This window comes from Sorex fumeus, unplaced genomic scaffold (assembly GCF_029834395.1).
Source record: "Sorex fumeus unplaced genomic scaffold, SorFum_2.1 ptg000264l, whole genome shotgun sequence".
Classification (NCBI taxonomy): domain Eukaryota; kingdom Metazoa; phylum Chordata; class Mammalia; order Eulipotyphla; family Soricidae; genus Sorex; species Sorex fumeus.
The window spans coordinates 1,105,140-1,132,860 of record NW_026606321.1 but is presented as its reverse complement, the minus strand read 5'-3'; the positions used below and the strand labels follow the sequence as shown (position 1 = coordinate 1,132,860).

The window sequence follows — 27,721 nt, the reverse complement described above, 5'->3', positions numbered from 1 at the left end:
ATGAAGATGGTTTTATGCGTCCCATTTTACAGACGAAAAAACTGAAGTACAAAGGAGTTTCATAACATGTGTAAAACCATGTGGATAGCAGATAGCAATCTAGCTTCATGCACCACACCAAGAAATCTCTCAGAGATGTTTAGAGTAGCAAGGAACGTTTCAGCAAACCACAAGAAGCCCCGGAATCCCTAACACGAGCTCAGGGGAAGGACAGGCTGAGTGGAAATGGCTGTGGTCACGAACACGATCGTGTGGGAGAGCGTGGCTGACTCACCGGTTCTGCGGTTAAAGGACTTGAGCAAATTTTATTTTATTATGCCACAAGAAATTAGCTCCGGTATTTTCGGCTTCTAGGAGAGACAATCTGTACTCATCGTGGCTCATAATCTTGTTTGGGCTTTACGAGGCACAGTAATTTTAAGTCATTTAGTTTGCAAGTAAATATCTCTGTACACGCAAGTCATGGTTTATAGCTGTAGAAAAACGACCTGTCCGAAATCTGATTTGGATAAAAGAACTGTTTCCAAACATGCACCCAGAGTTGGGGAACATTTTTCTTTTGTCGGCTGTGAATCATGGGGTGGCAAGATGGTGCGTGACTGGAGAAATGAGACCCAGGTTCAGACTCTGACTAGTCATAACAGAACCCCGCCTGGAAATGGTAATGACACCCCGCCCCCATGGGCAGTAAGGAGGAGTGAATGAGAAACAAGTGTTAAGGTTTTACCAGGGCATCTCGAGTCACTTATCAGCGCCCCTTGGCATAAAATCCATTTCTATTAGCCTACAACAGGTGTTCAGAGACCTCCCCCCTTAATCTGCTCTGAGACTCCGAAAAAGGGGGAAGGGGGACGGATTTCATCCCGTGCACACGTTACTCTGTTCACTGGAACCTCCAAAAATTCTCCATGTTCCTTAACTCAATGGAATTTCTGTGTCGAAGGTGCCAAACTCTCCGACCGCGCACGCCCACTTGCGCCTGGAATTGTGTCTATTGGAGAAAGAGGAAGTGTTGAGCAGAGTTTTCAGCCTGTTCCCCTTTCTTCTGAAAAGGAGAAAAAAGAGCGCTGTCCCATCTGATCAGGAAACCGAGAGCCCAGGGCGGGCGCCTTTCTGCAGCTGCGTATTCCACTCCCACTCTCCCCCCTCCGATAAACCGCGTTATCAGCGGGTTCATTTTGCCCGTGACGCGCAGGCTAAGCCGGCCGTGAGCTGCAGCGCGGGCCGCCGACCGCGGGCGGGGAGCACCCTGCGCCCTGCAGACTCGAGGGAGCGCGGGGCCGGGCGGGCAGTGCCAGGCGCGACGCGCGGCGGGGCCGGCACCTGCCCGACCCTCGAGGGTCGCCAGGCTCCCCCATCGCTCGCCCCGCGCGGCCCCCCTCCGGGGCTCCGGGCTCGCGTCCCCGAGGACCGCGGCAGGGAGCGCCCGGGCGTGCCCGAGGCGCCGGGAAGCCCGGGGGTCCCGGGGGACGGCGCCACTTCCGGCATCCCCAGGGCCGCCCCGCGCCCGGCGCAGCCCACGCCGGGGTCCCGTCCCCGGGAGGCCCCGCCCCCGGCCCCCGCCCACCGCGCCCGGCTCCCTTCCATTGGCCGTGCGGTGTGTCACTCGGCGTGTGGGCGGCGCGTGGCCCGTCGTCCCCGCCCCGCGCCCCGCGGGCTGGCCGCGAGTCGAGGCGCGGGCCGGCGGCCGCCGCGAAGTCCTTGGGCGCCGCGGACGGACGGTCGGCATGGCAGCGCCCAGGAGCCCCCCGGCGGCGCGGGAGCGGCCTCGAGCCCCAGCTGCAGGTGGGCGTCGCCGCCGCTGCTGCCCGGGGCTCAGGGTCGGCGTTGCGGGGGGGGCGGGGGGCACCCCAGCAGGGATCCCCAGGGCTGGGAGAGCCGCGCGCCCCGGGGGCCGGGGGTGCGGGCAGCGTGTCCGCGTCGGGGCGTCGGGCCGCCTTGGGGGACGCCTCCCTGGAGGGCCTGGCGGCGGGCCAGCTGCTGGCCGGGGAGCTGGACCCCGGGAGACGGGCTCGTCCCGGAGGGCAGCGGGAGGGGAGCAGGAGGGGTGCCGGGGAGCAGGTGGGGAGCGGGGAGGGGTGCCGGGGAGCAGGTGGGGAGCGGGGAGGGGTGCCGGGGGAGCAGGGAGGTGCGAGAGGGGAGGGAGTTGCAGGCGGTGCCGGGAGGAGCAGGAGGAGCAGGTGGGGAGCGGGGAGGGGTGCCGGGGGAGCAGGGAGGTGCGAGAGGGGAGGGAGTTGCAGGCGGTGCCGGGAGGAGCAGGTGGGGAGCGGGGGGGAGGAGGGAGCAGGGAGAGCAGGAGAGCGCGAGCGGGAGCAGGGGTGGAGCGGGGGTCCAGGGGGGCGGAGCAGGGCGCAGCAGGGGGCGCCCAGACGGCGGGTTGGGGCCGGCCCCCGCGGAGAGCTTCCTTCCGCGACCCCCGTCAGGGGGAAGTCGCAGAGTCCGCGCTCTCGCGGGCAGAGGATGTGGCCCGCACCTTGGCCGCCGCCGCGGGGCGCAGGGAAACGGCCTTTCGGCAGAAGCGCGCGCGAGGCCGCGGCCGCGCAGGTGGCGCGGGGGTGCGTGCGTGCGTGGGTGGTGGCGGGGGGGCCCCGCCTGCGTGCGCGCGCCCCGGGCCCTGCTGGGCGTCGCGGGCGGGTGGGAGTGGCCGGGCGGGGAGCGGCCGGGGTTTTCCTTCCCTCCTCCAGCTGCGCCCTCGCCCGGGCCCCTCGGGAGTCTGAGCCTGCTGCCCCGCGTGGGGCGCGTTTCCTTTCCGGGGTCTGGGCCCAGCCCCTGGGCGCGACGGCGGGGGGAGCCCACCGGTGAATTGGGGGTGGGGTGTGAGCAGAGTTTAGGTTCCAGGCTTGTGGCAGATTGGCAGGTGCCGCACTTCTTGTTTGAGACTGTCTGCGGCTGGAGTGATTTCTGAGTCACACTGTACCTCTTTTTCGAGGGGGGTTTCTTCGTGGGATGTGGCAGGAAGTCAGAGGTGAGACCCCCCCCCCACGCTGAACCCCCCTGAGTCCAGGCCCAGCCCAGGTGAGATTTCTGTGACCCACTTTCCCTCCCACCCTCAGAGGTTTGGAGAATGAACTCATTTTGCAACCTTTCTGCACCTTGGGTTGTTAGAGAATTGGCCAAATATTTCCTGTGGGTGTGGGCATCTGAAGGTTTTATGATGTTATTTTCTTCCCCTCTCGCTGGCTTGTTTTTTGGCAGAGAAAGGAACTGTTGGAAATGGAAGTAGGGGCCCAGCTGGGGGGGGGGGGGGAAGGTTAGTTTAGGAGGCTGAAAGGTACCCGCCCTGGGAGTCACGTCATCGCCTGGAGTTTTCCCTGCCCTGAGTTCCAGGTGTGCCAGTGACATTCTTTCCTCTCGCCTGCCGCCTGCCAGCGGGGTCCGCACTAGGAGTCCGGCAGTGGAAGAATGTGGTTCCAGGATCAAGTTATGGAAAACTCCACCCCCCCCCCCCCCCCCCCCCCCCCCCCCCCCCCCCCCCCCCCCCCCCCCCCCCCGGCGAAGCATAGTTCCCCTTCTTTGCTGGAGATGTGGGAGGTAGGGGTGGGCTGGGGCTCAGAGCCAGTGGCCAGGGTTAGCCCAGGGCAGCTCTTTAACCAACCCCCCATTCTTGGGGTAAAAAAGACCAGGGTCCCACAGCCTCTCCCTTTCCCTGTTCTTGCAGTGTCGGAGGGGCCCACCCTGGTTGTGTTGCTGAGGCTCGAACTCGTGGCTTTAGCGCATGCCAGGCAGCCCTCTTCCCCTGAGACACATCCCTGGAGCCCGATTCACATCCTAGGCAGGAGGGAATGATCCGACAGCCTAAGGGAGGGGCGGGGCCCGGTGGGGGAAGAGCCAGCCCTTTGCCCCGTTGCCTTTTAAGGATCTCGCCATTGAGAATCCTGAAGATGGGACAGAGAGAGTGGGGACAGCTGCAGGGCAGAGACTCCCGAGGCCAGAGACAGGGAGGAGGGGGCGCAGGGTTCCCAGCAGCCTGAGTTTGAGCAGGGTTGGGGGGTGGAGGTGCCCCAAGGCACTCTTGCCTCTGGCCAACCTCAAGATCATGGGCTTCAAGGCCCACTGGTGGTGCTTTGCAGAGTCCACGGCCCTTTGTGGTGTAGGAAATGAGGGGGAAAGACTGGACCTTAATTTCCAGCCCTGTTCTCAGGAGCTACAAGGCTTCCTGGTGGCCCCGGGGCTGGCTGGGGGCGGTGGGGGGGGGGAGGGGAGGAGGCAGGCATGCCCAGAATGCAGGACGGCACCCACCAGCCATGAGCACCCACTCCAGCCAGGCACTCCGCAGCTCTCTCCCCTTCTTGTCCTTCTTCTTGTGTGGTTTTGGAGGGGAGTCTGTGTCTGGCTGTGCTCAGGCCTTGCTCCTGGCTCGGTGCTCAAGGATCACTCCTGGCGGGACTATATTTGGTGCCCAGGATCCAACTCTGGCCAGCCAAGTGCAAGCAAGAACCCTGCCTGCTCCATGCTGACCTGGGTCCCCTAGTTCTGCTTTCGTCTTTCCAGTTTATGCTGTTCTGGGCAAGCTTTTGTTATTGGCGGGGAAGTCAGGTCTAATGAAAAGGTCTTTAAAAAAAATTTTTTTTTGACCATACCCAGAGATGCTCAGGGGTGACTCCTGGCTCTGGGCTCAAGAATTACTCCTGGCGGTGCTCAGGGGACCCTACAGGATGCTGGGGATTGAGCCCGGGTCAGGTTGGCAGCGTGCAAGTCAAATGCCCTCCCTGCTGGCCCCCAAATAAAAAGTTTTAAAGGGGCAGCTGTGGCCGATGTTTTCTGAGTGCCTCAGTTTTTACTTGCCAAGGTCTAGAACCTTGCATGGCCCATCATTAGTACTCAATAATTCATTTTTATCGGGGGGGAGGGTATTTTTTGGGCCACACCTAGCACAGCTCAGGGCCTTCTAGCTCTGTGCCCAGGGATCATGCATTGCAAAGGTCGGGCCACAGGAGGTGCCCAGGATCAACAGGCTTAGCTGCATGCATGACCTTAATCTGGTGCTGCCTCTCTGACCCAATCAGCTTCTGGATTACCCTAGACTCCAAGACAGTTGGAGTTTTTTTTTTGGGGGGGGGGAGTGGGGTTGTCACCATTCTTTTTTTTTTAATAATTTTAAAAAATTTTATAAATTAGTTCACAATGTTTCATTACATTTAATACTCAAACACCAATTCCACCACCTTACACCTTCCCACCACCATATTTGGGATGTTTCCATCCCAAACCCCAATCCCTGTCCCAAAGCAGAACCGAAATCATATATTTTGTATTGTTGGTTATGAAAAAACTGCGGAAAATGTTGTTAAAATTTGTGCCTTGGGTGATTTTATTTATATATATATATATATATATATTTGTAAAAAAAATATTTCCCTGTAAGATTGATTGCCTCCTACTTTGAACTCCATCAAAATATGGTGCGGTACTCTTGGACTTTGGGTAGGGTGTGTGGTATGAAGAGTTGTGTGGCCTCGAATGTGGCTGCGCAGTCCAGGAATAGGTGTACTTGTGGATGAGGGTCAGCCCGAGTGTGTGGAGAGCGGCTGTGAGTGTGGCGGCGGTTGAGTTCTGGAGGTTTTCAGCTGCTGGGGCTGGGTCCCTTGGGGTGGGAAGGGCTCTCCCCTGCCCCCTCTGGGGTTCCCCGAGTGAAACAACCTGGCACGGGGTTGTCGCCATTCTTAAAAGCCTACGATATATGCTCACTCACTCAGAAGTGGACAGTCCCTGCTCAGGACTGTGTCCCCGTCAGCTGGTGTCCAACCATGGCCTTAGACTGGGGAAGCATTTCTGGTGCCATCTCTGACCTTTCCCCAGGTGACCCCTTATCTCTGCTGAGCTGGGCCAAATCCAAATACTGCCCACCCTGGGGCTGGCCAGCACCAACTGGGGTGCAGAAAGAATGGGGTACAGGTGGCCAAATGGGGGTGGCCAAACTGGCCTAGGAATTGGCATCTTTTTCAGACCTGGCACCCTCCAGGCTCGTGTCTGCCATCAAGGAGCTGACCCCTGGCAGAGGGGCCCGAGACTGGACAGTGGGACAGCGTGTGCCCTGGAGTGGGGCCCTGAGCTGGGATCCTTGCCGGGCTGGCGGTCACCTAGAGAAAAATTCTTTCCTTCTTTAAAAATAGTTTGAGGTCAGAGGGCCAAGAAAACAAATGCTGGGGTGAAAAGCCCAGGCGTGCACAGAGGGGTTCAGACCCCACAGCATCCCGAGACGGGTGTCAAGCCGCCGGCCCACCCGGGACGCGTCTGCCCTTGCCTTTCTGGGAGATGGATCAAAGTCAGTTAGGCCACAGCTGGGGGCTGTCTTATGTTTGGGCTAAATTGGAAATGGTTTGAGGGGGTTGGTTTAGAGCTATGCCCCTCGCTGCTCACGCTGTTCACTGCTCGAGCTTTCCCCTGACATGGGTGGGGCTCAGGGACCATCTGTGTTCCTGGGGAGGCAGATCAAACTACCGTCTAGGCAAGAACTTCAGCACTTTGCAGCCTCTCCAGGCCCAGAGGTGGAGATTCTGGGCAGATGCAGGGACGGGGTCTTCCCCTGGCCCCCTGGGTAGGACGGGTGCTGTCCTTTGGGGCAGGAACTCCCCGGAACGTTCCTGCTGCCATCACAGAGGGACATGTGGACATGGTGCAGAGCTGACCAGCCCTGGTGATCTGCGTGGTGCTTCCTTGATGCTCAGCTTGTGTGCAGAGTTCCCAGAATTCCAGCCCGGCAGTGGGGATCCCTCCCCCCCCCCCCAAGCGCATCTTAATCCTCCCTTCCTTCCCGCTCCTGTCTCTTGAAACTCTTCTGGCTCTGAACTGAGAGCCAGCTTCGTCCGGTGTCAGTGCACGTTGGGTCGTCACATTCTCCCCTTCATTGCTGTGCCCAGGGCGGGTGCATAGACCCGGGCGACAGTGACGAAGGGCTCTCGAGCTCAAACCTGCCAGGTAGGAAATGGCCCTTTCTCAGGCGAGCACATTCAGCTTACTGCTGGCTCCCACAGCAGTCTCGGGACCTCCGTGTCTGTCCCCTGGGGTGTTATCCTCCAGGAAAGGTCCCGTCCTTTTGGGCGGGGGAAGCACCTGGCAATGCTCATGGCTTCCTCTCGGCGCTGCACTCAGGAATCACTCCTAGCAGTGCTCGGGACCATAAAGGATGCTAGGGATCAAACCCAGGTCGGCTCTGTGCAGGGCAAGTGCCCTCCCTGCAGTATTATCGTTCTGGTCCCGTCTGGTTACTTCTTGTACAGTTTCATCCTCAGAGTGGAGGCTTGTCTGCCCCGGTGTCGATTTGTAATTAATGTAATGGCAAAGCATCTCCGTGTCCCTTCCCAGTAAATCCACAGGAAACGTTTCTGTGTGCTCCTGGCTCCAGTAATCTTTTATTTGGGCCAGGTTCCATTTTTTCTGTTTTCTCATTCTGGAAATTGGCACTTGAAGAGACTGGTGGCTCCATTTTTAAAATAAATCAATAAAAGAGGAAATAAATAAATAAATAAATAAAGGAAATGCCGTGGCTCCTTTCTAGGACACGGAGAACGGCGCTTGATGCGGGCAGTTGTTGGGATTTTCTAGGTCGTAAAACTCCCCCACCCCATCCCCCGCCTCCCTCCAAATAGCAGGTGGAACTCTGCCTGGAGACATTGGTATTGTAGCAGAGCTCCGTCTGCCTTTGGACTGTGCCTCTGGGAGTCTCCATCCTGCTTTCTCTGCTTGACTTTCTCTGTTCCGCATTTGATGACTGCTGGGGTTGGAGTCTTCTGGAGAGCCTGGCTTCCGGAACCACCCGGCCCCTGACCTCTGGGACCATCAGAAGCCAGGCTCCCGGCTGAGTTCCCCCCTCAACAACCCCCCTCCTCCCCCCCACCCCAGTGCAGAGAAGTGACTGTCACCATCAGGAGTGAGTGTTCAAACTCATTCACGTCCCAGGGGAAGCCCTCTGGGGACCCTGGAGTAGCCACCGATGGTCCAAGGACGAAGAGTAGAAGCCAACCGGCGTGTGACCAGAATATTCTGGTGTTGCCCACAGGGTCCATCTCCGTGGTGTAGGAGAAGCAGGCAGGCACGTCCTTCTGGCCCAGGCTGGGAGAAGGCTTGCCAACAAGTGTCGTGGGTGCCCGTGTCCACACGAAGGCCTCTCGGTTCCAGAAAGCCAGTGGCAGAGACAGGGGGACGGCATGGAGGAAGCAGAATGGCTGATGCAAAGGGGAAGTGGGAGGCCAGAGGAAGGACCCCCGCCACACACACACACATCACCACCATCTGGTTTGGAGGATGCCCAGGGCACTGGCTGCCATCAGCGTACAAACTGGACTCAAGGTGGGCTTGAGAGATAGAATGGGGGCCTGGTGCTTGCGTTGTGTGCAGCCGACCCGGGTTTGATTCCCCCCCACCCCCAGCCTGCCAGGAGTGAACCCTGAGTGCAGAGCCGGGAGCAAGCCCTCCCGGGCGCCACTGGGTTTGGCCCCCAAACAGAACCACATAAGCAGAAGCAAAACAAACACAGAACAAACCGCCAAGCCAGCCCAGTTGGCTGCTGTGGGCTCAGGGCCCCCGGAGAGGCTGGTGCAGCCTGGCGTCCAGCCCCTCCGCGGCTTCCTCTGAGAGCCGGGTCGTGAGACAGAGCCCCGGTCCGGCATCTGCTTCGGTCTTCCTGCTGCTCCTGTTTTCCTTCCTTCCCTTCCCCCCTTTCCTGGAATTGTGGCATCTCAGTCACCGCTTCCGAATCTTCGAATGTGGAGCGGGGCACTGGGCACCGGGTCCCCGAGCCAGCCCCTGTCCTTTCTGAACACCTGCTGATGTCCACGTGGGGGCCAGCGGGGCCTTAGCGGTGCTGCTCTCCCGCACCCTCCCTCCGGGCCTGGGCCCTGTGTGGGCTCCTGCTGGCCTTTAGAGACTCATCAGAGGGGCTGGAGCAATAGCACAGCTGGTAGGGCATTTGCCTGGCACACGGCTGACCCAGGTTCGATTCTCAGCATCCCATAGAGTCCCCCGAGCACCGCCAGGAGTGGTTCCTGAGTGCAGAGCCAGAAGTAACTACTGAACATCCTGGGGTGTGAACCAAAAAGAAAAAAAGAATGAAGGAAGGAAGGAAAGAAAGAAAGAAGGAAAGAAACTCACCAGAACGTGCATTTGGGTCTTCTGGGATTTCAGTGAACTTTGGGGGAGGGGCCTGGTGGGGGTGGGCCTTGGCTGGTGGGTTTCAGGATCTTGATGTCCTCCACAATGCTCAGGGCATCTTCCCAGCCAGGCATGTTTTAACTTCTTTGTAGCTAGGCATGTTTTAACTTCTTTGTAGCTATTTTTTTGGCAGGGGGTCTTCAGGAGACCCGAGAGGGGGGCGGGGCCTGCCCAGCTGGCTGGTGGTCCTGTGCCATGTGCTATGGTCCAGGGGTACTTCTCGGCCCTGGGTCTTGGGGAACACATCGTTACCTCCTGGGACCTTTGGGGGCAACACTTGATGATTCTGGGGGTCTCCAGGTTGCTCAGGTGGTGCTGAGGATTGAACTCGGGTCCTGCAGGTGCCCCCCATCACCTCTGGACTGCCTCCCCAGCCCCAGGCCTTGTAGGTTAGGAGTAAGGTCTTGAGTTTCCTGGAGCCTGGGCTGTTTCCTGGTACCTCGTGAGCTGCAGGACTGGTCTCCCGACTCACCCCTCTCTCTCCTGACGGGCCGCTGAGGTGTGGTGGTCCCTGCTGACCTCTGACCACTGACAGCGCTGGGCCTGCCCACCTCCAGAGCCCAGGGAGGGATGCTGAGTCTCCGGCACCTGGAAACTGTCCTGCCAAGTCTCCGCTTCACCTTCTCACTTCCTACTGTCGTGGGTTCAAGGGGGCCAGTGGACGGCAAGCGGAGGCCATTCTTGACACTTAGCAACAAGAGCATCCCCCAAAGGTGAAGCATATCCAAGACCTTCTGACACTTAATAACAAAAACATCCCCCCGAAGGTGATGCATGTAGAAGGCCAGAGGGCACCTCCCCGGGCTGGGACAGACCCTCTGGTATTGGTACTGCCCCTGAGTCTGGCCTCTCTGTTGACCGCTACCTCATGGCCCAGGATGGCTGCTGGGCACCAGCCATCACACTCACATTGAGAGTAAGTGACTTCCACCGTAGGGAGATGGCAGGTGTAAGCAAGACAGACCACCCAACGGCCCCTTCTCAAAAGAGCACGTTGCTTTTCTTAGAATTCACCCAGGGGGCTGGAGCAATAGTACAGCGAGGGGGGCCTTTGCCTTGCACACGGCTGACCCAGGTCCAATCCCCGGCATCTTATATGGTCCCCCAAGCACCGCCAGGAGTAACCTGGAGTGTTGCTGGGTGTGACCCACAAAGAAAAAAAGGAATTCACACAGTTGGCATGAGCTGACACCTAGGGCCCTTACTTTCATTCCGAGCAGCCACGTATCTGGGACTCTGAGAGAAGAGAGATGGAGGCAGAAGGAGACCGCCAGTCCCTCTCCCAGGGACGTGTGGCTGGATGCTGAGTTCATGCTCTCAGTTTCATGTTCGCTCCAGAACCTATGCGCTGTCTGGCATGGGTCTGGCACCGGGAACGCCTTGGGGAGCAGGCCGCTCCTGGCCCTTCGGACGTTCACCGGCGTGGGACACAGGCCCAGGTCAGCTGAAACACGGGTGCAGACGCACTCTGATACAGCTGGGTGTTTAACCCCCCTCTGCCCGCCCCAAGAGGAAAGAGCAGAAGAAAACTGGCCCCCGGGCACGGGGAGGGGGGCAGGGAAGCCAGGCCTCACTGACCGGCGGGCACCCGCTGACCTGATGGGTGAGATTTTTCTCCCTGACAAGATTTCTCCAGCTGGCGGTTTAGGAAATAAATCGGTGCCTGTTGGAGCATGAGGACATATTTGAGATAACAGGCCTGGCCCAGGGCAGAGGCTGGAACGGGTGAGGAGCAGCCGTCGTCCAGATCGCCCGCGGGGGTGCCAGGGTAGTGTGGTTCCCTCTGAGACTCGGGTCGTGCTGCGGGTGCCATGGTACTGGCAGATTGTGTTTGGAAGCGCTGGGTGGCACGGATGCTGGCCCCCGGCACACACAGTGCCCTGGGGGTCGGGCTGTGAAGCCCCTGTTCTCTGTAGGAGAGCCAGGCTGGGGCCGGAGGGCTGCGGCCAGAGGGCAGTTAGGGTGCTGGCCTTGTGCATGGCCCATCTTGCTTCCGTCCCCAGTACCCCCTGTGGTTACCCGAGGATTGCCAGGAATGAGCCCTGAGCACGGAGTCAGGAGTGAACCCTGAGCACAGAGTCGGGAGTGAGTCCCGAGCACAGAGTCGGGAGTGAGTCCCGAGCACAGAGCCGGGAGTGAGCCCTGAGCACAGAGCCGGGAGTGAGCCTCGAGCACAGAGCCAGGAGTGTGCCCTGACCACACAGCCAGGAATCAGCCCGGAGCACAGAGCGGGGAGTGAACCCCGAGCACAGCTAGGTGTGGCCCCAGCCCTGAGATAAATAAATAAGGAAGCAGGAAAGCAGGGCTGCGGTCCAGGTAAGGGGGGGGGGGCATGTTGTTAGAGACGGCCAGGAATGGCAGCTGGTCAGCGCCTCCCCCCTCCCCACTCACCCTTGTGCTCCAGGGTTGTTGGGGGCGATGTGTTGAGGTAGGTCCCTGTTGCGGAAGGAACAGCCCCCCTGCAGTGAGGCCAGCACCTGGGCACTTCCTAGCCCCCTGGAGTGGCCGCCAGGGTGTGGGTGTGTGTAGGGGGTGGACAGCCAGGAAGGTTTTGCCTCTCGGACACAACAGTGTCTGAGTGCAGGGGACGGACAGTCAGGAAGGTTTTGCTGCTCAGTCCAGGGCTCGCAAACCACCCTGAGCACTGCCGCTCGCTACAGAGTGGACAGCAGGGCTGGGTGTCCCTGAGCGGCAGAGCCCAGCAACCACAAGGGCGGCGCAGAGAGCGGGCGCCATCGCCTCCCTGGTCAGTGTGTGTGTGGGGTGGGGGGGGAATGGGGACAGGACATCCACCAGGGCAGGGCACAGAGAGCTGGGCACCACACCTGCCCCAGCCTCTCCCTCTAGCGACCTGGAGGCTGTTTGAGATCAGAGGACACAGGCTCAGCTGTGGCACATCCCCTCAGGAAGGGAACGCTCACCCCACAAAGGCCTGGGCAGGGCGGGCCGCGGGGAGACTCCCTTCTCGGGTTCCGGGCTCCCTGGAACATTGCTCAGAGCTTCTGCCCGCTGAGAGCAGCTTCAGGGCCCTGTCCACAGCGTCCAGCTGGAAGTGCCCCCCAAAAGTGGACCACCTTGCACCCTGGAGTGAGCAGCCAGGCCCCAGGGTACCTCTGGGTGCAGGGGACTCGCCCCGGGGCCTCTCTGCCTGCCACTGGCTGGGGCTGTGGGGGTCTCGGGGTATGGGGGGCCATCAGCCCCTGCGCTGCCATTAGAGGTAGGCTGATCAAGTCTTGGTAAACCACGACCGCTCGGTCCGTTCGGATCACCTGGAAGGTGGCTGCTAAACCGGGTTGTCGATGCATTACGGGAACATGGAACTTTTTCACAGCTGGCTTCAGAATTAATATCTTGGAGCCAGAGAGAGAGGGCAGAGGTTAATGGCATTTGAACCCATCGTTGAACCTTCCTTCCATTCCTGGCCCCTCCTATGGTCCCCCGAGCACCACCAGGGGTCACTCCCAAGCACAGAGCCGGTGACGCCCAGCACCCCACCCCCACCCTGATTTCTTTATGACTTGTTACCCATGTGTGTCATTCGCGTACCTACTTTAGGTAGCGTAAACATTTCTCCAGGGACGGGTTGTTGGAACGTTGACCGAAACCCAATCGCGAACAGCTTTGTAACGGTCTCTTTTATGGTGATTCAATACAATTTTTTTAAAAAACAAAAACAAATTTCTCCAGGCAGAAGGTGTCACAAAAAGAAGTTTAAAAAAACTGGTGTAGGAGCCAGAGAGATCAGTAGAGGGGTCACAGCACTGCATATGATTGCGCAGTCCTGCCAGGAGCCATTTCTGAGCGCAGGAGGAAGCCCTAAGCACAGAACCAGGAGTGATCCCTGAGCCTTCCCAGGCCAGGTGTGGCCCAGTTGCCCACCTTTAAGAAAAAAGAAGGGCTGGTTTGCAGTGGTGCTTCCCAAAGTGGGGGCACGGGAGTGATGGAGGCCTTAGAAGCCTTGAATTGGGAGGGGTTGTGCTCTATTTGTTTAGCTGAAGAAGGTAGGTTTGGGGAATGGAATGGCACTGATATATATATATATATATATATATATATATATATTGGTTTTTTGGGTCACACCCAGCGATGCCCAGGGGTTACTCCTAGCTCTGCACTGAGGAATTACTCCTGGTGGCTCTTGGAAGACCATATGGGATGCTAGGGATCGAACCCGGGTTTGAGCGTGCAAGGCAAACGCCCTCCCCGCTGTACTATCGCTGTAGCTCCTATATATATATATATATATTTTTTTTTTTTTTGATTTTTAAAATTTTTAAAAATTTTTTTTAAAAGACCAATTAGGTTTGAGTGAGTGAGCACCACCCACTGGCCAACTTGAATTGTTTGGGTAGGACTTAAGCCCCAACAATGTTTTTTTTTTTTAACAATTTTTTTTTTTTAATTGCTGAGAAACAAAAATCAAACAAATACCATTTCCGGGCTTGTGACACTCATGTGAAGCTCACCACTTCCGGTGGCAGTTGCCTGACTACAGCCTTCGTGGGACCCTGCCCTACTTGCAGGCTGACTTGAGCAGGTGGTGACAAGGCCTGAGGTCCTTGTGCCACACAGACCCTCTCTCTGCGCCCCTCCATGAAGAAGGCAACCACAGTCCCAGCAGGCAGCTTACACTAAGCGTAGAATTGACTGGTGGAGGTGGCCAGGCAGTGTGGAAGACCCTCAAGTTCTGGGGGCAGGTGGTGGGGGGGGGATGGCCTTGGCCCTCAAGGCTCAGTCTCGACCCCGTGAAGGGGCCAGGAGGAACTTCACCCAGTATCAGACAATCATGAGATTTGGATCAATGAGGCAGCCTTCAGAAAGGAGGGGGCTTCCGCTAGGGGGGCGAGGCCCCATCAGATAGAGGGTCCGGGAGATAGTACAGAGAACAGTGCTCAGGACCGCTTCTGGTTCTGGCACTGCCTTTGGGCCCCATATGTGCGCGCACACACACACACACACACACACACACACACACCGGCATATATGCAGACACACATAGCCATACGCACATAAGCATGTACACACACAGGCATGCATGCACACACTTAGGCATGTATGCGTGCACATGAGCACACAGGTGTGCATGCTGGCACACACACAGGCATGCAGACAGATATCCAGGCATCCACACATGTGCACACAGACATGCGTGCTGGCACACACAGGCATGCACACCTGCACACACAGAGGAATGTACACACGCTCAGAGGCTTGCATGCTGACGCAGACACAGGCATGCACACAAGCATGCGTGTGCACAGACAGGCACACATGTACACACAGGCATGCACACATGCACACAAAGAGGCATGTACACACAGGCTTGCATGCTGACGCACACACAGGCATGCACACAAGCATGCATGTGCACAGACAAGCACACATGTACACACAGGTATGCATGCCCACACACACAGGCATGTACACACACAGGCACACAGAGGTGTGCATGCTGGCACACACACAGGCCTGCACATGCACACACAGGCACGCACACACACACAGAGTTATGTACGCACGCCTATAGGCACACTCCCACACACAGGTCTTGCCATGCCGGACAGGTCGCGCGTGTGGCCTTGCTCTGGGGCCCGGACAGCCCCTAGCTGGGCCCCGTGTCTGGAGGAAATTGCCGGCGGGGCGGGGGCCCAGACTCACGGCTCGGACTTGGAGGATAAAACCGTGTGGGTGCTGCTGCTCACGGGCCTTCCCCTAGCAGGAGGGGATGCCTGGCAGCGGGATCGGCCCCGTGCCCAACGTTCCCTCATCACAAGGGCATGGGCAGCAGCTGCAGCCCCCTCCGGGGACCCTCAGAGCCACGTTCCCTGCAGCCGCTGCTGCCTTGGGAGTCCAGGGGGTCTCCACGCACGCCGACTTCTCAGTGAGTGACCACCGTGACCAGCGCATGGGCACAGAGGCCTATTGCTGCCCCCGCCCCCCACTGTGGGGTCGCCCACTGTGGACTGCCCAGGTCAGCAGCTGTGCAGGGGAGGGGGAGAGGGAAGGGCAGGAGGCTTCAACTGGCACCTCTGTGTGATCGGTCCAGAAACTGATTCTAATTTCCTGGGGATTTGGGGGAGGGGACGTGCAGGAGGGTCTCCTAAGCAGTGCTGGAGAGCGTGGGGGGAGGTCCCACCCCATGGTTTTCAGCCTCCTGGACCAGTGGTTCAATACTTGCAGGCACCAGACAAGTGATACCACTTGGAACTGCCCTGGGAAGGGGGGTTCCCCTGTCCACTCCTGGCCGTGTCGGGCACCGCCTGGACCTGGAACTAGGGTTGGTCTTGTGCAGCCCCACCAGCGCCAGCAGCGGGCTCTGAGGATGGCCTGGCTCACCCCGACACCCTCGAGGTAGGGCTGAGCTCCCCCACCCCCATCCCCACCCCCACCCCTCCCGAGGCCCCGGAGTCCCGGTGGCCCAGCCCCGTCAGCTAACCGCTCGGCTTCCGGCTTTGCGGTGTCTTTTAGTTTTGTTTTCAGGTGTGTTTTTTCCCCCTTTCTTCTTCTGGTTTCCTGTTTGAGTGTTGTGTTATTTCAGCTTTGGCGTCCTTCGAGAGTGGAAAGAAAGAAATCGAAGTACAGTATCAGTAGCCATGCAAACTAGCGGCTATGGGGGCGGGTTCGGTTCTGGGCTGTGGCCGCATTGCAGGCCGGTGTGAGGGTTGCAGACATACTGCTGCGTCTGGGCCCTGGGTGGCTCATGGGGGTCCTGAGCTCTGTCACGGGTCGTGCTTGGGTGCCTGAGCCTCGCCTGCTCGCTGCCGGGTCACAGCAGTGCATGGGACCTCCTTTCTGCAGCCAGCCTCGGGGTGGGCAGAACAAAGGGTTACAAAGAAGCTTGACTCTTTTTGGGGGCGTGAGAGATGAGATGTGGGCCACATCTGCAGTGCTCAGGGCTGACTTCTGGCTCTGTGCTCAAGGCTCTCTCTCGGCTCTTTGCTCGGGGCTCACTCCCGGCTCTGTGCTTGGGACTGATTCCCGGCTCTGTGCTCAGGGCTCACTTCCGACTCTGTGCTCGGGGCTCACTCCCGGCAGTACTCGGGGGACCATGTCAGATGGATCCCAGGTTGGGTGCATGCAGGGTAAGTGCCTATCTGCAGGATCCCAGGCAGGCCGTGTGCCTGAGGATGGGGGTGAAGGTGCAGCCTGGTCCTGGGGCTTCTGGGCCAGGGAAAAGGGCAGAGAGTCGCAGCGTGTGACTGGCCTGATCCCTGAGCGCCACCACAGACGACCCCACCCTCGCTCCAGAAGCATGCTCTGTGGGCCCCCTCCTGCCCCCTAAAACATTCTATCTGGGGCCCCCTGAACCCTGACTGCTGTGCTTGGCCTGAGTGGCCCTGCCAGACCTCCGGTTGCGGCAGGACCCCGGGCTGGGTGCCAGGGCGCCACCTGCTTCTATGGGTTCTCAGGCAGATGCTGCCACCCAACCTGACACAGGCTGGTGGAGAGACCACGTGGCCAGGGAGGGGGCAGCAGCCACGTGCAGCCCCCCCTCACCCCCAGGAGCACGAGCTCACAAGGCTGCAGGTCGCAGGTGGAGGAGCCGTGGGGGGCGGGGGGTCAGCGGGACCCCTGTGCCTGGAGAGACGCAGACGTCACTTGGAGACTGGGCAGGGCTTGTTCCCAGATGGTGTCGGTGTGGCAATGTCAATCCAGGCAAGCTCTGTCCCTGCAAGTGACCCTCATGGCCTGTGTGTCGGGGAAGAAGGCAGGGAGGGGAGGAGAGCAGGGGTCTTGGCAGAACGTCTGCACTCTCGCCAGCAGGCGCCCCTGCCCTGTGATGTGAGCGGGCGGGGGGGGGGCAGAGGGGCTGGAGGCCGCTTTGGATTCTGGTCTGGGCAAGCCGGGAGCACCCGTCATTGGCGGTCGTCGTCAGCTGTTCCTCCCGACACCAACGAGGCCGTGTCGGGACTCAGAATCCCTAACCCGTAGAAAGGCCTTAAAAATGTTCATGTTGAAAGTAACTTAATGGGAGACTAACACCCAAGGAGAGTAGGGCTAAGGGCCAGGAGGATCGCTCCACGGCTCGGAAGCCGGCCTCACTCACATGCTGGGGGAAAAGGCAGCTCAGATAGAGAAGGGGGCACCATGTAAAGGATGCTTGCAGGGCTCACTTGGGATGGGAGATGTGTGCCGAAAGTAGGCTATGGTCCCAACGTGATGGCCACCTAGTACCTGTATTGCAAACCACAACACCCCGAAAGGAGAAAGAGAGAGAGAGTAAGAGGGAATGTGCCGCCACAGAGGCGAGGTGGGGGGTGGGGTAGGGTTGTTGGGAGGGATACTGGGAACATTGGTGGTGGAGAATGGGCATTGGTGGAGGGATGGGTACTCGATCATTGTATGACTGAAACGTAATCACGAAAGTGCTTAAGTCTGTAACTCTATCTCATGGTGATTCATTAAAAACAACAACAACAAATGGATCTGAAGAGATACCACAGCAGGCAGGTATCCTCGGTCTAATCCCCAGCATCCCAAAGGGCCCCCCAAGCCCTCCCAGGAGAGACCCCTGAGCACAGCGGGGTTGGCTCCCACCCCATGTTCATGTTCGCCAACGAGGAGACTCGGTGTCTCATGCCTAGACTGAGAGCGGGTGTGAGGTTGTTGAGCTGCTTTTATTATTAACCCTTCGCAGGCAGTGGCCCGGTTCACTCCTGGGTCCTGGTTGCTGGTCAAGCCTTGGAGGTGGCATGGAGAACAGCCAAGGGGTCCGTGGGCCTGGTGACATCCATCCTGATGGCGGCCCTCTGCTACCTGCGGGGGCTGCAGCTGTCTTCAGGGCACCAGCTGAAGTGGTGGGTACCGATATTGGCGTGGCACTGCTGCAAGGGCCCGAGGGGACGGGGTTTGTGGGGGACCTGGGTTGGAGCCGAGCATCCCCCCAAAAAAGGTCAAAAGGGATCAGACTTCAGTATTTCCAATCGCCTTGGTGCTCAAAGAATTTAACACTGTTGCCTTTGTCTTTTAGGTGGATTGGCTACCTGCAGAGAAAATTCAAAAGTAAATATCTTCACACATACGTTTCCATCTCCTGTGTTTGCTTCCCAATTTCCATACTTGTGCGCACACGCACACATACACACACACACACCATCCAAACAAATACACACAACTGTGTTTGCTTCCTAAATTATCCACATGCTTACACGCCATCTCCTGTTTTGCTTTCTAATTTCCATACGCATGCACAAACACACACCTCCAAACACACACACACAGACATGTACATGCACCTCACGTTTAGGGGCGGGAGGGGTCAGGAGCGGGGGCCCTAACTGCCTCTGTGTTCTTGTTGGCCCAGGGAACCTGAGCGTGGAGGCGGAGGTTGATCTGCTCAGCTACTGCGCCCGAGAGTGGAGAGGAGAGAGTCCCCAGGCCTCGCTGATGAAGAAGGTGCGTGTGTGCGTGGAAATTAGGAAGCAGTGTATGTGTGTGTGTGTGTGTGTGTGTGCGCGCACGCACGCATGGAAATTAGGAAGCAAACACAGGAGATGGTGTGTGTGTGTATGTGGGTAACAGTTGGCGTGTGTTTGCTTAGATGGGGTGTGTGTGTGTGTGTGTGTGTATGTGTAAATCAGGAAGCAAACACTCAGAGTGTGTGTGTTCGTATGTGTATTAGGAATTCATATGTGTGATGCTGGGAATATTTGTATGTTTTGCTGGGGATGTGTGTGTATTGCATGTGGGGTGTGTGTGTTGGCATGTGCATTAGGCATACTCCTGTGTGTTGCTGGAACTATGTGTGTGTGTTTTGTTGGGGCTGTGTATGCTTGGTGTGTGTGTCTTACTGGGTAGTATGTTGGCGTGTGTGTATGTGTAAGGTGTTGGGGACTAAACCCCAGGGCCTCAACCATGTCCCACCTGTGCTCTTCCGCTGAGCTCTGTCTCTCGCCCTGGACCAGAGGCAGATATTCCTAGCAGTGCTCCCTCGCCTTATCATTAGGGGAAAAGCTTCTGGGAAGAGTCTTAAAAGGACGGGGTGTGAGCAAGGCTTGCCTGGGCCCGGGGTCACTGCTGGGTGCAGTCCTGGAAGCCACCCAGAACCCCCAGGTGTCACTCCGGTGTCCCCAGTACCTCAGGACCCAAGTAGCTTCACATCCTTAAGTGCAGGAACTGAACCCTCCAAGTTGATTGGCTGAATAGCCCTGCGAAGGGACCAGTCCCCCAGCACTGAAACAAAAGTACGGAAGGTGTTTTCTTTCTTTCTTTCTTTCTTTCTTTCTTTCCTTCCTTTCCTTTCCTTTCCTTTCCTTCTCTTTCTTCTTTCTTTTTTTTTGTTTTTGCTTTTGCTTTTGCTTTTGGACCACACCCAGCAGTGCTCAGGGCTTACTTAGCTCCTGGCTCTGTGCTCAGATGTCACTCCTGGAGGGACCCAGGGGATCATATGGGTGCCAGGGATCCAATCTGGATGGGCTTCACACAAGGCAAGTACCCTTCCCACTTGGGCTACGTTCTGACCCGATCAAGGATTTTTCACTGCGGGCAAGTCCCATCCATCCTCTCTCCAAATTGCCCTGTCCAGCCAAGAACCTCAGCTCTGAGCGCCTGACGTGGACACCACCCCTGTTGCCCGTCTCCATGGCCGCCTGCGAGCACCTGGTTCACCTTCCCGCCCCATCGTTCATTGCTCTCGTCTTGGGGGGCCCATCGCAGCAGTACCCAAGACAGCACCGAGGCCCCGTGCCCTCCCGCGCTGGTTCAGTGGCAGTAATGACCCCCTTTCTTCCTCCCGATGGCCCCGAAAGGCTTACGTAGAGCTGTCCCGGCGGTGCCACATCAAATGCATCCGGCCAGTCAGAAGTGACCACTACACGGCGCTGAGGGCGGTGCTGTTCCAGGTGCTCAGCCAGGGCCTCCCGCTCCCCTCCTGGACCAAGGAGAAGGACATGGTGAAGGTAGGCAGCTCAGTGGGGCACACAGGGCTGCGGGCTGGAGGAGGGGCTCCGCGTCCGGCTCCCCATCCGGGAAGGCGATGCCAGCCGGGTCTGTGTGTGGGCGTGTAATGCGGCCTCCCCTGGGTGCTCGCCGGGAGCCGTGCGCGCGCCTGGGCGCTCTGCAGGGAAGGGCGGTCTGCAAAGGCGGGCAGTGTGGACCCGCGTCCTCCCCCGTTTTCAGGGCTGCAGGACAGCTCAGGGGTTAAGGCATCCCTGTTGCTTGTGGCCAGCCTGGGTTCGATAGCTGGTGTTCCCTGGTGGGGGCATATTCCACCCCCCCCCGAAGCACCACAAAGAGTGATCCCTGAGCGCAGAGCCAGGGGTAACCCTGAGCACCATGGGGTCTGGCTCCAGAACCATCAAAAACAACAAGTTGTTGTTGTTGTTGTTGCTCTTTGGGTCACACCCAGCGATGCTCAGGGGTTCCTCCCGGCTCTGCACTCAGGAATCACTCCTGGTGGTGCTCGGGGGACCATGTGGGATGCTGGGAATCGGACCTGGGTGGGCCGCGTGCAAGGCAGACACCCTCCCCTCGAAGCCCCTCCCATGCCTTAGACTCAGGCTTCCCTCACCCCAGCCCCTGGAGGCCCCAGAGGGCTTCGGTCCTTTTTCTCCAGTAAGGCATGACTGCCGTTGAAACTGAGTCATGCGTTGCCTTGCGAGTTGGGCTCTTCCCGGAGCATGCGTGGATGGATAGCTCACCCTTGTTCCTGTGAGCGCCTCGGCCTGATCAAGCACGACACATTCCGCCTCCCCATGGAGGGACCATCTGGAGGGCTTCTCCTTTCTTTCTTTCTTTTTTTTGGCACCAGTGACTAAAACTGTCGTGAATGTTCGTGACCATAAGTTTCCATTCCTTTTGCAAATGCCTCAGGGAACCTAAGGGAAGGTGTGCAGGGGCCTTGGGAGAAGTCTCCCCAGCTGTTTCCTGGTGGCACTGCCATCTTGCACCCCCCGCCCCTCCACACATGCAAGCGCCCCTTCTTATGGTCCGTTAGCTTTGGTTGAGTGTTTGTGTGCTGATGTCATCGAGTCTACCTAGAGAGCGAAGCGTTGAGCTTCTTGTTCATGCGTTTATTTATCACCCTATTGACTTCCTGAAGTGTTAAAATATTTTGTCCATTTTTTTTGGATTGTTTGTGTTTTGGATTGTTGTGTTTTTGAATGTGGACAGCTCTTCGGAGCAATAGCACAGCGGGTAGGGCGTTTGCCTTGCACGCAGCCGACATGGCCAACCCGAGTTCGATTCCTCCGCCCCTCTCGGAGAGCCCGGCAAGCTACCGAGAGTATCTCGCCCGCACAACAGAGCCTGGCAAGCTCCCTGTGACGTACTCGATATGCCAAATACAGTAACAACAAGTTTCACAAAGTTACTGGGCCTGCTCGAGCAAATCATAACAACGGGAGGACAGTGACGGTGACAGTGAAATATATTCTTGATGAAGAACAGGAATTCCTATTCATTTTTTTATTTTTGGTCTGGAGGCCACCCCCTGCGGTGCTCAGGACTTACTCCTAACTCGGGCAGGCGTGGGGGATCACTCCTGGCAGGGCTCGAAGAAAACTGGAATGCCAGAGGTCCAGCCAGGGTTGGCTGCATGCAAGGCAGATGCCCCACCCGCTGCACTGACGTTCCTGTCCCTGATATTCATGTGAGTGTAGTACAGGCCTAACCTAGAGGAGCATCTAGAGGTAGAAGAGCAGAGAATGGAAGGAGCCACGTTAAGGGGGCTACGCAGGTTCTGTTTCCGTGACATTTGCTTGATTCAGAGTTGTTTTCATTGGTTCCATTTCCTCTGGAAAACCCCGGATAAGATAGGGGTGTTACTTTTGGAAGCTAGACTTACATCTCTCATTATCTTTTTTTTCCACCCTCATGAGAGTTTTGTGAAACACACACCATAGTCTTCGGCTCACAGTGGAGGGCTTGGTGCAGCAGAGTTGAAGTTCTCTGTGGTGAGTAAGGACTGGCTGAGCTGCTGAGTCTCAGAGCGAGGATGGAAGCCCAAAGCATGCCCTCTGAAGCCCAGGCACTGCCTGGGGAGATCCTGCTACTCTGTCTCGCTTAGTTCAAAATAATTTCTGAAGAGATACACCTCAGATGTCTAAGAAGTGTCTTATCCTGAAAGGTTGTTTCTGTAGACATCAAACATAAAGGTTTTCATTAGTTGTAAAACCAAATTAAGAGAGCAGGAGTGAGAGTATAGTGGAAAGGGCATTTGCTTTTCACGCAGCAGACCCAGGTTCGATCCCTGGCATCCCATATGGTCCCCTGAGCACCGCCAGAAAGAATTCCTGAGTGCTGAGTCAGGAATAACCCCTGAGCAATGCCGGGTGTACCCCCCCCCCCAAAATTAAGAATAGTATCCATGTGCTGGAGAAATTGTACAGGGGATAAGTTTTTTTTTTTTTTTGCAATGGCCAATCCTAGCTCAGTCCCCAGGACTGCATATGGGCCCCAGAACCACCAGGAGTGACTCCTGAACCCTGAGCATGGAGCTAGGAGTTGGGTCTGAGCACTGTCAGGTATGATCCCAAGCCAAACACACACACACACTCACACGCGCGCGCGCACACACACACACACACACACTTTTGTTTTGGGGTCCATACCCAGCAATTCTCAGGCCTTACTCCTGGCTCTGCACTCAGGAATCACTCTTGGTGGGACTTGTTGTGGTAGGGCTGCCCGGGATCGAACCTGGGTCAGTTGCATGCAAGGCAAGCCCTGCCTGCTGTACTCTCTCCAGTTTTTTTGATCGCTGCCACAGTGTTTTCAGTAAAGATGGCCAAGTGCGATGAGATTGCGCGCTGTGACAGATCCCCAGTCGTGGGGGCTCAGTGTTCGGAACTGACCCCCTCCGGCCTCCACTTCCTTCCCCAGCTTCCCGAGAAGCTGCTCTTCTCGCAAGGCTGCAACTGGCTCCAGCAATACAGCTTCGGCCCCGAGAAGTACACAGGCACGAATGTGTTTGGAAAGTTGCGTAAATGCGTGGAGTTGCTGAAGACCCAGGTGGGTATTCGGGTTGGGAGGAGATGGGGAATGAGCACGGGTGTCCCAGAACCCACCCGTGTCTCTGTCAGCAGGAAACGCAGACAGAAACGCCGGGGGGCCGGGGGGGGGGGGAGTTGGGGGTTTCCCCTACCCTTCTCTTTCCCACTGAGCGCCGAGGACAGTTCTCTGGTCCTTAACGTTCTTCGGGGGTGACACTGGCGCACCCTGCCGGTGCCTCATGTTCGGTGCCCGTGGGCTGGCTGGAGGCCTGTTTCCCCACCAGAAGGTGAGGTAGAAAAGCAAGCAAAGCACATTAGTGTCTGCCAAGCACATTGGCATATGCCCTGCTCGTAACTGTGGGGGAGCAAAATGTTATCATTTGGCCGAGAACTTTTCCTGCCTTGGGCCAGCAGGATAATACAGAGGGTACATCTCTTGCCTTGCCCACAGCTGAACAGGCTTGAGCCCAACGCCCCATCTGGTCCCTGAACCAGGTCAGAAGTGATCCCTGAGCTCCGATGGGTGTGACCTCAAAACAAAAAAGGAAAACAAGGAATTTTTCCTGCTTTTTGACAGTGACATAGATTTTTTGGGGTCATTGAAATAAGTCCTGGGGGGGCGGGAAATATAGCTAGCATTTCTTTTTATTTTTATTTATTCATTGCTTTTTTGGGTTACACTCCCGCGATGCACAGGGGTTACTCCTGGTTCATCACTATCACTATCACTGTCACCTCCTTGTTCATCGATTTGCTCGAGCGGCGCCAGTAAAGTCTCCATGGGTCCTCATCATGTGCTAGTGTAGCCCGATGGCACATTGGGGGCTCTTTCAGGGTCAGGGAAATGAGGACCATCATCATTGCAGTTTTCGGCATCCTGGTTCATGCGCTCAGGAATTGCTCCTGGCGGTGCTCTGGGGACCGTATGGGATGCTGGGAATCGAACCCGGGTTGGCTGTGTGCAAGGCACACGCCCTACCACTGTGCTATCGCTCCAGCCCCCCCTTTTTTTTTAATCTGGAGACCACATCTGGCGGTTCTCATAGCTTACTTCTGGCACAGGGCTCAGGGGACCGTACGGGGTGACAGGGACTGAACCCGGGCCGGCCAGGTGCGAGGCAAGCTCCCTCCCAGCTTTGCTGTTGGTGTGGCCCCAACTAGCATTTCTGCATCCTAGCTTCCGGGTCTGTAAGGTGGAGGTTGGACTCGTATCCCCATGCCATTACTGTGAGAATCTGCTGAATGAGCTCATGCCTGTGCGTTCACTAATACCCCCTGTGTCCACACAGGATCTGAAGGTGTGTTCAGAACACTGACTTGCTTAGTCCTGCACCCGATGAGTCGTAAAAATAGCATTTACTCCTGGTTGGAATCAGCTCAGCTGGAGGTCAGGGAGTTACCACCAGAGTTGGGGTACAAAGACCCAAGTTTGGTCCCTAGCACTGGATGTCCCCAGAGTACTTCCAGGCAGATCCCTGAGTGCCTCATGCTCTGCTGGGTCTGAGCGGTACCACCTCACTGGGCCTCAGCGCAGGACCATCTGGACTAGTTGGGCCAAGTAGCACCAGAATTGGCCCCTGGTCTTCCCAGAACTTGGGAGCCCTGTGCAAATGAACTGTCAAAAGAAAAAACGCAAAAAGTCAGAGTTGCTCACCTTGCCATTCATCTCTGGTGGTTCTAAATATGCTGTATTTTGGTTTTGTTTTCTCTTTTCTTTCTTTTTTTTTTTTGTTGTTGTTCTTTTGTTTTTCGATCACACCCAGCAATGCTCAGGGGATACTCCTGGCTCTGCACTCGGGAATCACTCCTGGTGGTGCTTGGGAGACCAGGTGGGATGCCAGGGATCAAACTTGGGCCGGCCACATTCGAGGCAAATGCCCTCCCTGCTGTGCTTTACAGAAAGGTGGCCTCTCTGCATGCGCCTTTGTCCTTCCACGTGTCATGTGTCCATCTGCCTTTTCAGTGGACCGAGTTCAGTGGGGTCAGAGACCAGCACAAACGAGGAAGGATGTGCAATGTCCTTTTCTCCGATGCCATCCTGGAGTTCAAGCTCTACGAAGCCTTGAAGTTCCTCATGCTCTGTCAAGTCACCGAAGTTTACGAACAAATGAAGATGAAGAAGGTCGTCCCCCCTCTCTTCCGAATCCTCTTCTCCCGGGAAACCTCCCCGGACCCCCTAAGCTTCATGATGAATCACCTGAATTCCGTGGGCGACACTTGTGGACTCGAGCAGGTCAATGGGGCGGAAGAATCAGTGTGTGTTTGAGGAAGGGGGGAGAGGGCAGAGAGGCAGGGGTGTGCGGAGGTCCGTGCCGGTGACAAGAGGTGCTGCCGGGAAACTCTGGTCGATGGGACCCAGACCCAGACGCGGATAAGAGTGATAAGCCGGACCGCAGCCATAGGAAAGCGGCAAGGGTGTTATCATTGATCCCCGGCATCCCATATGGTCCCCTGAGCACCAGCCACTAGGGGTGATTCCTGAGTGCAGAGCCAGGAGGAGCCCCTGTGCATTGCCAGGTGTGACCGGAAATGCTAAAAAAAAATAGCGATAAGCCCTGTTGTTCTATGGTTGCTGCAGGTGGCTGAGCGTCCCCCTTCTCTCGGCCTCTCCCCCCAGCCGGCCACTCCCGCAGCCAAGGGGAACCCGGAGGGTGTCCCGTGGCTGCTTGGCAGCAGAGAGAAAGACATCATTGAATTGTTTTAAATCCAGGAAAAAAATGTTTTCCTGTCTCCGTAGAGATCTTTGTTTTGTTTTGCTCTGCTTGGACGCACACATAGTTAGCTGGCATTTGGTATACACATTGATTTTCAATTGTTATTATTTATTATATTTAAAACCTAGTTGGAAAACAGGTCTTTTTCAAGTGGATTTTTTTCAACAGCATGGGTTTTTTTTTGTTGTTGTTTTGCTTTTTGGATCACACCCAGCCATGCGCAGGGGTTACTCCTGCCTTTGCACTCAGGAATTACTCCTGGCAGTGCTCAGGGGATCATTTGGGATGCTGGGAGTGGAACCAGGGTCAGCCACGTGCAAGGAAAACGCCCTACCACAGTGTGGTTTTCATGATGTGCATTTTATTCTTTTTATTTTCTTAAATCGAATCACCTGGAGATACAGTTACAAAGTTACAAATCTCAAACAAATGTTTGAGATTCAGCCATACAATGATCCAATGATAGAACTCCCATCCCTCCACCGGTGCAAATGTTCCACCACCAATGTCCCCATTAACCACCACCCCCCCACCCCAGTCCTCGCCCTGCCTCTATGACAGGCAATTTCTGTGATACCCTCTCTCTACTTTTGGGAATTATATTTCGGATGAGCATTTATTCTGGATTTATTAGCTGTTTTGTTTCTTTCTTTGCTTGGGGGCCACCCCCTGTAGGACTCGGGCACTGGGCCTGACTCTGTGTGTGTGTGTGTGTGTGGGGGGGGGGGTCCCCCCCAGCAGGCTCAGGGGCCTCCCTTACCTGCCGGGCTCCCCGCCCTCTGTCTATTCTCTTTCATCGGCCGCTTCCCTTTCAATTCCTTCATCCCTGCCCGGGCCCCATAATGAATGATTGTCTCTCCCTCTCTGTCCACTCTGGGCTCCCGGGGGGGCCTGGGAACAAGCCTGTCATCTCAGCAGCCACAGCAGAACGCACTATGGCTGGGGTAGGCAGGGGGCAGGAGTCTGGGCCTGCGTGTGGGTGACCGCTGTCTCCTCCCCTTTCCAGATGGATCTGTTTATCCTTGGACACTCCCTGGAAGTGAAGATAAAAGTGTTCCGACCGTTCCGGTTTAACTGCAGGGACTTTGAGGTCTGCTACCCAGAGGAGCCTCCCCGGGAGTGGCCACTGGTCCCCCTGCTGACCGAGAATGACTGCCACTACCACATCCCCGTCTTCTAGGGCTGCGTGGATGGGGTGCGGCTCCTCAGCCTTGCCACCGATGGCGCTCACCTGTGAACAGGAGCGTTTGTGGCCACTGAGGGCGTGGGACCTTCTTCCTGGGCTCGGGCACCCTGCCAGCCACGAGCGGCACAGGGCTGGCCAGCCAGGTGTCTGGGGCCTCTGCCAAGCAGCTGCCCTACCCGACCGGGGGTGACGTCTGAGCCGTGTTGAAGGGGTCCCTGCCGGCCCCGCGTGCTGTGGACTTGGAGAGCACAGGGGTGTGTGATCTGGATGGGAACCGCAGGGCAGAGAGGGACAAAGGAACGGGGTGGGGGGGGAGCCAACCGGGGGAGAATTCGCCTCTAGTTTGCATTCATTGAAGAGTCTTGGCTTCAGGGGCTGGAGCGAATGCACAGTGGGGAGGGCGTTTGCCTTGCACGCAGCTAAACCGGGTTCGATCCCTGGCATCCCATATGGCCCCCCGAGCACTGCCAGGAGTAATTCCTGAGTGCAGAGCCAGGACTTAACCCCTGAGCATCACCAGGTGTGACCCAAAAGGCAAAAAAAAAAAATTCCCTTGATTTTGGGATCAGAGAGAGGAAACGTGGGGATTGTGCTTGCCCTGCCTGCAGCTGAGCCGGTTGGAACCCCGGGAGGAAGCCCTGAGCACAGAGCCAGGAGTAACCCCGAGCACTGCCGATGTGCTCTGCTTTCGCCTCCCACCCCCGCCCCACCCAATAAACTTGGCTTTGAGGCTGGGGAAA

The 27,721-nt window shown here is 57.2% G+C and overlaps 2 protein-coding genes across 3 annotated transcripts in view; one reads left to right on the top strand and one right to left on the bottom strand.

The window, feature by feature from the left end:
• The window catches only part of ANKH (ANKH inorganic pyrophosphate transport regulator), a 326,406-nt gene that overhangs the window by 102,150 nt on the left and 196,535 nt on the right, over window positions 1-27,721 (bottom strand). The gene's annotated exons all lie outside the window — the stretch shown is intronic.
• Window positions 1,685-26,975, top strand: OTULINL (OTU deubiquitinase with linear linkage specificity like). The gene is made up of 8 exons (XM_056109066.1): window positions 1,685-1,785; window positions 17,789-17,948; window positions 18,122-18,153; window positions 18,455-18,546; window positions 19,899-20,048; window positions 22,972-23,100; window positions 25,045-25,314; window positions 26,802-26,975. Exons 1-8 carry the CDS (start codon window positions 1,728-1,730, stop codon window positions 26,973-26,975), a joined length of 1,065 nt encoding a protein of 354 aa, XP_055965041.1. The 5' UTR covers window positions 1,685-1,727.

Bases quoted from the DNA above. Each gene is read 5' to 3' on its own strand.
- OTULINL (XM_056109066.1), top strand. From the start codon at position 1,728: ATGGCAGCGCCCAGGAGCCCCCCGGCGGCGCGGGAGCGGCCTCGAGCC. The intron at 20,049-22,971 runs GTAGGCAGCTCA...TTCCTTCCCCAG, and splicing joins AGGAGAAGGACATGGTGAAG to CTTCCCGAGAAGCTGCTCTT. The intron at 25,315-26,801 runs GTCAATGGGGCG...TCCCCTTTCCAG, and splicing joins ACACTTGTGGACTCGAGCAG to ATGGATCTGTTTATCCTTGG.